The 15081-nt window shown below is 36.7% G+C and overlaps 1 protein-coding gene across 1 annotated transcript; it reads left to right on the top strand.

Annotated features, from left to right (window-relative positions):
* Positions 1-13221: 13221 nt before the first annotated feature.
* Positions 13222-14314, top strand: LOC124888944. Its single transcript, XM_047400227.1, has 4 exons — positions 13222-13302; positions 13358-13461; positions 13615-13809; positions 13891-14314. The coding sequence occupies exons 1-4, from the start codon at positions 13222-13224 to the stop codon at positions 14312-14314; spliced, it is 804 nt and encodes a 267-aa protein (XP_047256183.1).
* The last annotated feature ends 767 nt before the right edge of the window (positions 14315-15081 follow it).

Here is a 15081-nt window from a genome sequence, read left to right as displayed (position 1 = left end):
ACAATTGAATTGGCCATCACCTCAACCTAAACATATGAAATTGGCTTGGAATTTGAATATATATACATTGAACTACCATTGGAACTATTGCATAGCATATAAGACTAAAGAACCATATTTGATTTAATGAACAAAGGCGGTCGAGGCAATCCCCAAAGTTAATGGAATTGAAATGGCATAATTAGAAGCTTGCAAGTGTAGTTGGTATGATGATACCAACAATGTATGCCTGACATGTATCATTGGTTTAATGAATGAGGATGTGTGAAATATTTTTAATTAGTCTTAATAGGAGTTGTGTAGATAGGCCGTGAAAGTAGTGGTCATGAGAGATCAATACTGGAAACCGCATTACCGATGCGGAGTTCTAATTGGTAGGTGTTTGAGTCATACATCTTTATGTCTGATTATTTGGGTCACCCGTATTAAATGATCGGGTGTTCATTTCACCCTTGCTATGTAACCGGGTGTTCAAGCATATGCACATATAATTATTCTTTAGTTCTTGCGGCTAACACACACTGGGCTATTTTAGTAGGATAGTTGAGCCCATATAGCCCATTGTTGCCTTGGTATGATGGTTAAGCTACACAGTCTAGGCTAATTTTTTAAAGTTCATACTAAGCCTTGTTCCCTATCCCGACATCTTATAAATATATATGTATATGTATATGTTTGTGCGCATTAGCTTAGAATGATTTTGAAATATAATTTTATGGCATTAATTTATCCCCTTCCCTAAGTTAAATGCTAGAGCTCACCCTTTTAACCATCTTCAAATATTGTATCCCTACATGGTGTAGAAATCAGAGACACTTCTACTTTTCTCGTGCAGTGATAGGATTTTTGGGTTTTCATTAGTCATCTTTAATGTGGTGCGCTTCCATTTTCTATATGGGATATCAATTTAAAGTATTGTTTCATTTATGTCTTAATCTACTTCTATTGGATTCTTATGGATATTGTCAGGGGCATTTACTAGCTAGATTGTTTTTTGTTTATTTAGAGGCTTTATGGATTACTGTGTATTGTGATGGTTATTGAAATTCTTAGCTTTATTTTTGAGTTAAATGAGTTGGCTATCATTTAAATGTTAGAAATTCAACTATTGCTAATTGTATTGCGATCTATTTTGACTAGGTAAAGAGAGTTGTCTTGGGTTATTAGTGGACTTGAGATACCCATCACATCCTGGCCCTGGTTTAAGTCGTGACATGATTTGTATTAGCACCTAGGTTCATGGTCAATTAGGTTTCCATAAATCCATGTCATGTAGAGTCCCCTTTATAAGTGTGTAACACGCCACACCTCGAAGGGAGAGGCTATGAGGCATTTAGGAATGTTTCCCTTTCTTGTGCAATATTTTTTGGCTATAAGTATAAGGTCTTGTGTTTCTTCTATTTTGTTTATTTTTATATCTCCCCAAAGATCTAATGCTCGTAGAAAATCCTTAATTCCATCTGAGGACAATGTGGATTGAATTAACTCCACTTATTAGGTAAAAACTTAATCTAGGGTCCCTGGTCCTGACTACCTACGTAGAATTCCACCGGTCTATATTAGTACTCCTCGAGATGATGATACTCTACCCCAATGACTCAGGGTGATGTGTCTAATGGGGAGTTTAGCTAGTTGATTTATTTTATTACACAGTTGGTGGCCTCTCAGTTGCGCTAGTTTAAGCATGTCACTTTTATTACTCCTTCGTCAGAGGTCACAAGGGTTGTCCAGTTCCTGAGGTTGAGTCCTCCAACTTTCATTAATTCCAAGGTTAAGGAGGATTCTTAAGGATTCATAGATGAGATGGAAAAGATATTCAGAGTGATGCATGCTTCTTACTTTGATAGTGTTGAGTTTGCTTTATATCAATTGAAGGACGTGGAATATCAGTGGTATGAAAAGTTTGAATAGATAACAGGAGATAATATTTAGCTAGCTATATGGGATGACTTCTCTCGTTCTTTTATTGTACACTTCTTTCCTCAGTAGTTAAGGGAGGTAAAGGCTGAGAAGTTTGTAAATCTGAAGTAAGGCAGAATGATTATGAAGGAGTACACCTTGAAATTTCTTAATCTATCTATTTATGCTATAGATTTGTTATTTTCTATGAGGTCTAGAATTAGAATGTTCTCTTTAGGTTTATGTTGAGACTTGGAGTTAGAATTCAAGGCCATCTTGTTGAACAAGGATATGGATATCTCTAAGTTTGTGGTATATGTGCAACAGGTCAAAGAAGAGAAGAGGCAAATAAATATGGGAGGGAGGTAATGTAAGATATTAATAATAGGTATTCCAAGTAGGAAGGAGGCCAACATAATAGTGGTAGAGATGGCAGACAGTGGTCTAAGAGGGAGTAGGGAAATTCTGGTTCTTATTCTATGGCTAGTGCTTCATATCCTATGTTTTCTAGTGATCGTTTCTTTTAGACATACATTGGGTTTAAGGCACAAGGTTCCTAGTAGTAGACTAGTGAAGCCCAATCAGCCCTATCGTATCTCCCTTATTTATTTTATGGACAGATGCATCATTGAGTTTTGTGATAAGGGAAAGAATAAGTGCTTTAAGTATGGTCATCTTGGTCACATATAAAGGGAGTTATATCAAGGTTTGCTTCTAGGGATAATAAAGTTTTGGTTTCCACGTCTTCAACTCTAGCACTAAAGGGTGCTATGTCTTGTATGGTACTAGCTGAAATTATCTTTATGCTCTGACCATGCATCAGGAATCTAAGGAATCTCCTTATGTCATCACTAGTATGTTATAACTTTTCTCTCATGATGTGTATTTTCATCTTGATCTGGGGTCTACTTTTTCTTATGAGACCCCTTATGTGGCTATTCATTTTAGTGTTGGTCCTGAGTGTATTTTTTATCCCTTTTTTGTGTCAACCTTGATAGGTGACTCTTTTGTGTCTAGAAAAGTGTATAAGGGTTGTGTGCTATCTATATGTTGTAGGGAGACATTGATGGACCTAATAGAGTTGGATATGTTAGATTTTGATATGATTATGGTGATAGATTAGTTCTATTAATTCTATACGGCTCTAGATTGTCGAACCCATAAGGTCAATTTCCAATTCCCAAATAAACCGGTAATTTAGTGGGAAAGGAGTTCCTTAGTGCCTAAGGAAAGGTTTATTTGTTACGTAAGAGCCCAAAAATTGATTTCCAAGTTGTGTCTATAGCACCTAGTTTGGGTTAAGGATTCTAATTTCGAGGGCGCTTCTTTGTAATTTGTCCCTTTAGTCAATAAGTTTCTTAAAGTGTTTCCTTTTGATCTTCCTGGTATTCCTCCTAATAGGGAAATATACTTTGGAATCTTTTTTATTTTTGGATACCCATCCTATCTTTATGCCTCCTTATAAAATGGCTCCGGTTGAGTTGAAAGAACTTTAGGAGCAGTTGAAAGATCTTCTTTATAAGGGTTTTATTTTCCCTAGTGTTTTTCCATGGGGTGCTCCTGTACTTTTCGCGCATAAGAACGATGGTTACCTTCGAATGTGCATAGACTATCCACAATTGAATAAAGTGATGTTAAAGAAAAAGTATCCTCTTCCTAGGATTGATGACGAGTTTGACCAACTTCAGGGTGCTAAGTACTTTTCTAAGATTGATCTTTGGTTAGGATATCCTTAGTTGAAGATTAGGGAGGTGGATATACCTAAGACTACTTTTTATACCTGGTATGGTCAATATGAGCTCTTAGTTTTCTTCTTTGGGTTCACTAACGCTCTAGTAGTTTTCATGGATCTTATAAACTGTGTATTCCATAAGTTTCAAGACTTATTCATCATTGTGTTTATTCATCACATCTTGGTATATTCTAAGTGTGAGAAAGATCATGCCAATAACTTTTGTATAGTGTTGCAAACTCTTAAGGATCATCGGTTGTATTCTAAGTTTAGAAATATGAGTTCTGGTTGAATGTCGTTACTTTTCTAGGTCATGTTGTTTCTAGTAAGGGGATCATGGTGGATCCATAGAAAGTTTAGGAAGCTAAGAAGTGGCGTATACCCACGACTCTAATTGATATTTGGAGACTCTTGGGTTTAACCTAGTATTATAGATGGTTTGTGGGGAGTTTCTCTTCGATCACAGATCCATTAACTAAGTTGACTCGGTAAAAGGTAAAGTTTATGTGGTCCGATGCTTATGAGGGAAACTTTTAGAAGTTGAAGGATAAGTTAAATTCAGCTCCGGTTTTGACCCTACTCATAGGTATTGATGGCTTTATTTTTTATTGTAATGCAGCTCGTTCAGGACTATGTTGTATTTTTATGTAGAATGGTAAGGTTGTTGCACATGTTTCTAGGCATCTTAAGGTGTATAAGAAGAATTATTTGACTCATGATTTCGACTTTTTGGTGATGTCTCCCAAAAACAAACCTCCAAAGAAGTATGTTGCTGTAGATGTCAAATATAGTAACCCAAACTAGTTTGGGGTCGAACCAATAGGGAAAATGCTGAACAGTCTCTTAAACTCAACAAAATACTCTAGCAGTGTGGAAAAGTAAATATGGAAATTGAAGTAAATAGTAAGTACTAACCGAACTTGAATGCTTTGAGTTTGTAAATTATAGAAGACAAACACTAGGGCTGTTTTCCCCTTGGCTTCTCAACTCCGTGAATTTCTAATGTTCAACCACCTATTCTGTTGCTCCACATATAAAGTCATCAAGCTTTGTATTATCAAATGTCTTGTGTATGTGATGATAAATCTCACCCTTTACCTTGTGAGTCTCAGGATGTCACCTTATTGATCCTTGTCTATGACTTCAGTTGAAATCTCACCTTTTAAGTCTTGAGTTAATTATATGAGATGACTGAATAATAATATGGATGTTAATCTTAAATTACTATAATAATCCCTTTTTTTTAATCTCAAACTCCTTTGTGAGGATGTTATACTATACAGGAAATTCTCAAACCTTTACAGTAGCTGTGAGGTCAGTTAGAATGAAGGAGATTAAGATATATGCAATCACAATAGAGAATAGATAAATCTCCATCTTCCTTTACATAGTTAATCCACCAAGGTTCCGATAACCCTAGTCAGGGAGATTAGCTGCTCATGTTCTTGTTGCAACAACCGATGATAATAAATAGAGAAAACTTGTAATTAATTGCCCAAGAACAAGATGAATAAAATCTAAAGTTTTCAATTGAAAAAAAAAAATTTTAAAAACACAATCTCAATGATCATGTATGTAAAAAGTAGTCAAAGTATTGTAAAATTGCATAATCAAATAAAGGAATAACCCTAAGGTATTTATAGTATCCTAAAATAACTCAACAATCCTAATTAAAACAGAATAGTAAAAGTAATGTTAGCATAATGTATGACTCGCGCCGTCTACTCATAAGGTATTCATACCAGTCGTACTGTGCTTGTCATATGTTCCTAGTCTTTGATCTTCTAGGGCTCCAAGTTTCTGTACTCTTTATGACTTATCCTCACGAATCGTACCTTGAACATACGACTCGTGGTCTTCATTAGTCACCACCTCGGACTTGATCTTTCAAAGCTTTGGACACTGGTATCTTTATGGTTTATTCTTATGAGTCATACTCAAAGTATCCAATGCGACTTCTTCTATAACTTAAACTCTGACTTTAGCTTCAGTTTCTGTTATCTCAACGACTACTTCTTCAGAATCGTATCCATATCTTATAGTTCGCTTGTTCTAGTTATATCTTTCATTCACTTATCTTTTCTGCTTGGGATTGGTTTCTGTCTTATTTATGAGTACACCTACGAGTCATATGCTATTTTGATGACTTATAGGCTAATTAGTATGATGCCCAGAATTCATCTTTTCAGAGTTTTCTCTCCTAAGTTCCTTCCAAAACTAGTTTCATCTATTTTATATACAAGAATCACAAAACCACAACATATCTTCCAAAATGGCCTAATAACAAGGATATATTCGTTGTTTTAAGCGTTGAAAGTGTCGTGTTTCCACGGCGCATCAAAACCCTCAACTTAGAATGTTTGTGTGTTCTCAAGAAAAAATAAAATAAAAAACCACTAACCACAACAACAATGCTTTAATAGGAAGATCCTAAGATACCTATGGTAGTGTCTTTTAAATTCAGCTTCTCATATTTTTGTTTCCCCTTCTCGTTTTAACTTTTAAAGAATCCAACTGTGCATATCGATTTGGTATGCGAATAGATATAAAGGAATTCAATGATGGCATTACATTAGTAATAGACAACTAAGCATATACAAATCACACTTACCGAATAGTCTAGAAACCTAACAACATAACCCATGTGTGCTCACAATCAAAAGAAATCCCATTTACTCATTTTAGATCAACAATGATATTCAGGGATATTTCAACAAGACACTCTTACTCACAAAAAAGTATTAGCCGATGTATACAGAATACTATAGGCTTCTCATATGCTCTTTTACTAGGTTTTTGGATAGTTATGATAGGATCACTAAAGGACTTTATTAGGCTTTAAATGTAGGTTTAGGGATGGTGTTGTATATTTTTGGGATTTTTCAGTGACTACGCCTTCTTGACACTACGCATTATTTGGGGTCCACTTATTTTCCAACTTTTATTTATTTTATTCTTCTTTTATGTCTCCCTTTTAAATTTTAAATAGATTGGGCCAAATGTAGTTTTTTCTCATTTTCTTAATCTTTTATTTTCACCAGACCTCTCCTTCATTTTCTTTTCTCCTACAAGTCTTTCTTTATACTAATTGTTTTCAATGTACCCTTATAACAATCATCCTCAACTTAGGTGATTAGCATAAGTTGAGTTGCATAGTATCCAAGGAGAAATAGGGCCAAGACATGTTCATTGTAAGATAAATGGGAAGGTGAAATTGGTGGAATGAAAATAATGGGTCAGTTAATGCTTAAAAAACGAGATCACGAGATTCATATCATTTGGTTGGACATTTAGGATCAAGTTTACTTAAAAAAAAATGGTCTGTGGTCATCTCCTATTCGACTATTTTGAACCCTGGGTAAGAGCAACTGGGAAAGTTCTAGCTTAAGACACACCGATAACTAGGGAATGCCTCACACATACTAGTACAAGGTCATACTGCTAGGTACTAATTATGCAGTTATGCAATTGTTTTTCATAGTTGTTCTATCCCTAATTTTAATGACATTATCAAATTCTCTGTCTTTCCTCAAACATACCGACATCTTACAATTAGCAAAATTTTAGGAGGGGTATCAATTTTTTCAGCATAATTACTCAAAATCAAAATCAATTCTGCTGCCACAAGTACCAATTTTCTCCCTATTTTAGCTATTCAAACACACAAACAATTAAATTAAAAACAACAATAAAACAAAAACATGTCAATTCTCAATTTTTTATTTGCGACCACGAGTTTCACAATACAGCAAGTGTAACCTATGGCGACCTTGGTACACCCCTACCTCTATCATAAATCCTATGTATTGTCTCAGTTCATCTAACAATGTAATACAAGAGATCAGGGAGATACATGGGCAAACAAGGTGCCAGTTCATGTTGTATCATTGCATGGGCCCTAGATTGGGTCCCACCATCCTCAACTATAGTCCCATCAATTGCCGAAATTTTCTCCATAGTAGTGGCATCAGTTCTGGTCGGTACGCTTAGTGGTATATCAAGTGTCGAGCCTATATCACTGTACCCCTCAACATTATCACTCGCTGGTTTTGAGCAACCGACATGAAACATCTTGGGTTTTGACCATTATAAAATTTCCTGGAAATCCATTTTCTGGACCCAATATAACTCATGGGTATGAGCTGTTTGCTAGGGTATGAGCGGTATGGTCTTGTCTTATACTGACCAGTGTTAATTAGTGAGATGGTTTTGGTCAATAAAATGGTTACGACTTAAAGGTGTGAGTCCTAAGGGATTGGTACGAGTAATATTAGGGACTTGTATAGTGGGTAGTGTTTGATCCTCCTAGTATTTTATTCTCTAGGGATATGGGTTATGGGTACAGATTATATACTATTGGTATGACTTGGTTAGATGATTTGTAACTAGAAAGTTCTTGATCCAAGGGTTAAAGCTTGAATATGAGTGTTGGATAGCAATCATATAGGAGTGTACAAGTCGTATGGGTCAGTCATACCCCGGTGATGGGTTTTTAAGGGATTAATTTAGGGTATTATGGACATTTCCCTGCTTATGCTAATTGGGAAAAAAGGCTAAGGATTACTTCTGGGCTTGTATTGGTTATTTCTTTCCCTTAATTCCTTGGATAAGGAATTGTTCCCTTCCCACATTGTAATTTCAACTAAAGGCATGGTTTATATGATTGATTTCATGGTTTTACTATTTTATGATAATGGTTTTAAATTATCATTTAGGGATTTTGATATTAAATGCTTGGTTATGGTTTCTTGTGGTTTTAATTATGCTTTAATATGCATTAATGGTGGATTTGGACAATTGGATTGCATGGTAATGGTTTAGTGGTCTTTGGAATTGGTTTTGGTTATGTTATTCCTCCAAGGTGTTTGATAAAATTCTCATAAAGATATGCTCACTGCATTGACTTCTTCTGATATAAATTTTGGATGTTTTAAACCGGACAAAGGATTTATGCATGGCTTAAATGGTTTGACAGGGATAAAGGCTAAATGGTTATGCTTATGGATAACATGGAAATATTCCAAGTGGATTTAATATGGTAATTGGATAGGCACCTAAGGTCCCCTTAACTGAAATGGTTTGGTTATGGATATTACTTATAAGTAAGGGGTGGTATGATGATACCACTAATATTGTCCTTGTTTAATAAATGGTAAATTTATTGTTTGGATATGGTTTAAAATGGGTATTAATAGTGTGGTATGTAGCTAAGATATGAAAGGTGGCAGTCCTAGGGGGTCTAAAACTAAAAACTCATATTTGCTGATATAAGGGGTCTTGATGACCATATGCATGTGTCATATTTTATACTGGTGAATGTACTAGTCATCCCATGGGATATTCCCTGGTCATGAGGCTACACACACTGGGGCCCTTTCAGCAGGGGGAGCTGAACTATATTGCCCGTTGGTGGTTTGGGTGGCAAGGCTACATAACCTAGGTAAAGGTTTTAAATGCATGCAAAACTCGGTTCCCTTTCCCAATACTTATATATGTGTGTATGGTTGTATGGATGGTTTCACTTGGTTTTTAAACTGGTATTATTTTATCCTTATCTTGAGATTCATGCTAGCTGTCACTCGCTAACCCCATCTACAGGTGGCTGTATACCCAATCTATGTAGGAACCGGCTTTTGTACTCCTCTAATTTAGTATGTGAATTCAGTATTTGTATTTGTGCTAAGTGGTAAGCTTTCATCCTTTCAGAAGGCATCATTACATGTTATGGATTTCTTTAGATATTTTCCCTTTATTTTAGATATTGGTTTTGGCCATGGTTGGGTGCATGTCCCAAAAAGATTTTTTTTACTCATTTAGATAGAGGCTTTTTAGTACTTTTGGGGTTTGATATGGGTGGGGTCAGTAGTGGTGTCGACCTTTGCATTGGAATAAGTCTGTAGGCTAACATCATTAGACGATATGGTTGGTTGTTCCATCTTATTACATTTTGGGATTGATTTTCATATTATGTTTTGATATTCCATTTGGTTTATGGTCTATGGTTTGGTTTTATATGGTTGGGTGGTTGGTACGATACAGTTGGACTCAGTTGGTCACGGTTGTGACACTATCCAATGTCCTAATGAGACAAACTTCAAAATTTAGCCTATCTAAGGTTGGACATAGGTGGTTGGGTTAGGTAATGTGTGGCGTTCTCCTATCTTTCTTGGAATTAGGATGCCTATTACGACAAGGCCCGGGGTCGGTTCATGTTAAGTTGGTGTCTAAGCATAATTTCATGTTCAACTAGGTAGTCCCCAAAGTCATGTCGAGTAGAGTCTCTTTTAAGGGTGTAAAGCACGCCATACTCATAAGAGAAAGGCTGTAATACATTTAGGAATGTTTCACTTTCTTGGTATTCTACATTCAAGCTTGAGTTCTCTATCCTAGAATCTTTTCTAATCCTTGTTTGTTCGTCTTTCAAATCATGCCTCCGAGATCTAGAACACAAGAAAATTCTTCCATCCTATATGGGGGATAATGCTGAAGGGGTACGTTCTACATCTAAAGTACATCTTCAATCTCATGGTCCTATTCTTGATGGTGGTGGAGTTCCTCCTATTCCAGCTAGTTCTTTTCATGTCCCTTAGGGCAATGTGACGAACGTAAAATTTATTAGTCTATTCAAGTCATTTCCCAATTAGTTATTGCTTAGGGTTAGCGGGTTGTGAATGATGCTTTGTCTTCTGAGGACACAAGGGTTGGTCAATTTATAAAGATAGGTCCTCCTACTTTTACTGGGGTGAAGGTGGAGGAGGATTCACAGGGCTTTTTGCATGAGATGGAAAAGATCTTTTGGGTGATTCAGGCTACTAATATCAAGGGGGTTAACTTTGTAGCTTATCATCTCAAGGATGTTACATATAAATGGTAAAAGAAGTGGCATAGGGATATAGGTGATATAGAAGAGGAAGGTTTGTGGGAGGCCTTTTTTCATGCCTTATGGGATTAGTTCATTCCTCAAGAGTTGAGGGAATCAAAGATGGAGGAGTTTGTGAACCTCAGAAAGAGTTTTAGTGTTTGAATTCGCAAGGTTCATCTTTGAATGAGCATAACTTGATAAATATGTGGTATTTCTGCATATTTCTACCCATAAAATTATAGAGAATCGAATTAGCTTTCCAACGATACCAATTTCACTAAAATTCTACACCTGATCTAGGAGTTATAGCTTTGAAAAGTAGAGTGTGTCGCCTAACCAATCGTACATGGCCACTGGAAAGTATATGCGATTGCATAGCGTCGCCTATGTAAATATAGGCGATATCATATGCGGTGCCTATGTAAATATAGACGATATCATATGCGGCGCCTATGTAAATATATGCGATATCATATGCGGTGCATATCTTATCATTTCAAGTGACTTAAACACTCTGTTTTTGGGTTATTTTGAGAGGAATTAAGTCTTTTGGCACTTCTTACACACCCCTAAACTTAACCTTATGAATTTAATAGATTCTAAACACATCATAATTTTATTATCAGTCTAAGTTCATCACCTAAGAGAACTAAAGGAGATAAACAACAAGGGTTACACAATCAACATTTAGGGTCTAATCTTTCAACGAATCCGTTACCAAAAAGGTATATGGGGTTATGAACAAGAACACCCTTTCGTTGTTGTGCCCAAAGTTTGCATTATTTTACCAGGATACATGATTTTTACATGTTTTATCATGAATTTGAAATGATAAATCTTATCCTAGGTTGTTGTTCAAGATACTCTAATTATTTTGAATGTTTAGAAAATAAACTCCATGAGTTTGAGATTATTGTTATGATTAAAGGCTGACATTTTTCAGATTTTTGTATAAATTATGTATGCTTGTGATATAAAGCATGAATGTTGAAATGTTTTGATTAAGTATCGCTATAAGGGTCATTAACCCAAATTGAGATTGTTGTTTTGACAATTTATATGCCACACGCACCCATTTTTAGACTATTTTTGATGAAGTATAGAATGATTTGACCTTTTGGTCACAACAGGGTTAAAATCCACTTTATGAAATGAGTTAAGGATTTTATCATTGAATTAACTGAAGAAATATGAGATTACCCTTAAAGTGGATTTTTATTGAGATCTTTGAGCATAGTATTGGGAGTAGTATTTAGCATAGAGTTGGGTATGTTACTACAGTTTCATACCACAGAACTACGTCCCACTGTAGGTTAAGACACTGACTTCCACTATATGTGGAAAATTGAGATAGTGATCGTTGAGATGAGATTGTTCTACACCGATGGCAAGGGTAGGACAACCCTAACCTTACGAGGCAAGTCGTGGGACATCATAGGTGCTCACATGGTGTACATATCAATTAGAAGAACCTTCCAAAGAGTCGTCCCTCATTCTTAGATTGATTTTATAGATTTACAAAAGATTTGAAATACAGATTTATGATGTATTCAATATTCCAAATTTCACTAAGATTGCTTGATGAGAAAATAAGAAAAGAATCTTGATATTTGGATTAAGTGTAATGGCTCATGATATCCAGATTGGCATGTTTTATCATTCATTGTGTATGATTTCAGACTTTAGATTTCATTCAAGCTTTATGAGCCATTTACAAATGTCCTGCATGATTTGGAAAGAAATCGTTAAATATATATATATATATATATGCATATAAATATGTTTATTTCATGCACCCCCATGTACTCGATACATATTCTATGGTACTGACCCACATGTTCGCATGTGGGCTACATTTTCCCTATAATATAGGTTCAGGTGCTCATTCCCAGGTTTGACCATGATTATCCGAGCACGTTGATCTACATCCTCTACAGTGGTGAGTCCTCATGGTCCAAGGACTAGTTATTTAGATTTCCTCATTTACTTTGTGTTGTTCGGTTTATTTCCTGAGTTTAGGTCAGTTGGGGTTTATCCCAATGGCTCATGGATATACAGTTTAGTAGAGGCTTGTTAGACTAGATGGATAGATTGATCAGATTTATCAGAGATGTCGTATTTCTTTACTTTCCATATTTCATTCGTATTGCAGTATGATATTATGGAGTATTTTTTGATGTTTTGATTATGTCGACTTTGATTATAAGTGTTGAATTGTAGAAAAATGGCTAAAAGGGTTATCTTGGGGCTACTTATAGACTTAAGCCCCGTGTGATGCCTCGGGGTCCATTTTTGGGGCGTTACAAACTCTGTATCAGAGCCTAAGATTATTAGATTCCTAGGGATTCTGACAAGCCGCTTTAAGTAGAGTCTTGATTATCGGTGTGTAGCACGCCACATCTATGAGCAAGAGGCTACGAAATGTTTTAGAAAAAAAAGGGGTCGTTTCATTCTTTCAGAAGTCTATCGTGCTTACAGTTTTTCCCTTTCAGCTATTTGTACTCTCTTCTTTCAGAATATGCCTCTTCATTGAGCTAAAAAAAATATTGCGGGTCAGCAACCTCAGCCTGCTGATCCCCTGAATGAAAATATATCCCACGCTGCATTTAGGGCAGCCTTTCAGGCGCTTACCCAAGCTGTTACCGCCAACGTTCAGGCCAACCAGGCCCCGGCTCCATAACAACAGAGAGGGTACTTAGCTACCTCAAGAATCCATGACTTTATGCGGATGAATCCGCTAGAGTTTTATTGGTCCAAGGTAGGTGAGGATCAGCAGTTGTATCTGGAGGAGATAAGGAAGATTACACAGGTAATGCACGTGTCTTGAGGAGGAGATGTTGAGTTAGTATCCTATGACTTGGCAGGAGTTCCAGGATGTATTCCTGGATAAATTCTTTCCGCTAGAGCTCAGAAAGGCGAAAGTAGAGGAGTTCATCAACTTACGGCAAGGCTTCATGACTGTTACGAAGTATTGCTTGAAGTTCAATAAGATAGCAAAATATGCCACAAATCTGATTGCCGACAACTGAGCCAGTATGGATAAGTTCTAGAATAGGGTGTCAAGCTATGTGGTTAAGTAGTGTAGATCAGCTATGTTTAACAGTGAGATAAATCTTTCCAGACTGATGACCCATGTCCATCAGATCAAATCAGATCAGATAAAAAATAGGGATAGAGTAAGAGGGAATAAGACAGCCAGATATGAGCAACCTATTTATGGTAAGAACAGATCGCAAGGAGGGAATCGCCCTCAGTTACAGAGCCGCTTATCTATGCCAGCACCATCATTATCTACAGCTCCAGCACTTAGAGGTAGGCAAGAATAGGGAAATAGGTCTTCTACATTCTGATCTCAGAATACTGTGAGTAACCGGCCTAACCGTCCAACATGCACTAGGTGTGGTAGGGACCACGAGGGTAAGTGGTTATGGGGTCAGAAGAGCAGTTATGGATGTGTCCAAGAGGCCCACGATTTTAGAGATTGTCCTCATACTAGACAGGGGAACCGTGATGTTTGTCCCCTGGCTCAGACTGCTAATGCTCCAGCTCCTGTAGCTTATCCAACTTCTACTCATAGTTCTTCTTCCAGCAATATTGGTGGTCATTGCCCGAACAGATTCTATGCTTTGCTTTCACATCAGAAGCTGGAGGACTCCTCCGATGTTGTTACTGGTATGCTTTGTGTGTTTCAATTTAATGTTTATCCATTGTTGGACCCTGGATCTAGTTTTTCATATGTGGCACCTCTAGTTGCTGTAAAATTTGAAGTGAGTCCCGAGATTGTCTCTGAGCCTATCCTAGTTTCTACCCCTGTGGATTAGTCCATTGTTGCTCGAAAAGTGTACAAAAAGTGTCATGTTTCTATTTATCATAGAGTTATGCTTGCTGATCTGATAGAGTTAGACATGGTAGATTTTGATGCTATTCTGGGTATGGACTGGCTTCACTCTTGTTATGCATTCATAGACTGTCGTACCTATGTAGTCAAGTTTCAGTTCCCTGGTGAGTCTGTTACCAAATGGTTTGGTAATTCTGCATCTCTCTAGAGTCATTTTATCTCATATCTCAAAGCTAGAAAGCTTATTTCCAAAGAGTACATTTATCACCTAGTCAGAGTTAAAGACACTAAGTCTGAGACTCTAACTCTCCAGTCAGTTGACATTGTTAATGAGTTTCCCAATGTCTTTTTGGAAGATCTTCTAGGGGTACCTCCCGATAGAGAGATAGAATTTGGGATTGATCTTCTCTCCGATCCTCAGCTTATTTCCATTCCTCCATATCGTATGGCACCCGCATAAATTAAGGAGTTAAAAGAGCAACTCAAAGATCTCTTAGATGAATGTTTTATAAGACCAAGTATGTCTCCTTGGGGTGCACCTATCCTATTCGTGAGAAAGAAAGATGGCTCTTTGCGCATGTGCATTGACTATTGCCAGTTTAACAAAGTCACTATAAAAAACAAGTATCCCCTTCCAAGAATAGATGATTTGTTTGATTAATTGCAAGGTGCAAGTTACTTCTCAAAGATAGACCTTCGCTCTGGCTATCATCAACTTAGAGTTAGGGAATGTGATATCCTAAAGACAGC

This window comes from Capsicum annuum, chromosome 11 (assembly GCF_002878395.1).
Source record: "Capsicum annuum cultivar UCD-10X-F1 chromosome 11, UCD10Xv1.1, whole genome shotgun sequence".
Classification (NCBI taxonomy): domain Eukaryota; kingdom Viridiplantae; phylum Streptophyta; class Magnoliopsida; order Solanales; family Solanaceae; genus Capsicum; species Capsicum annuum.
Note: the sequence above shows the minus strand (reverse complement) of the source record. Positions and strands in the feature narration are given on the sequence as shown.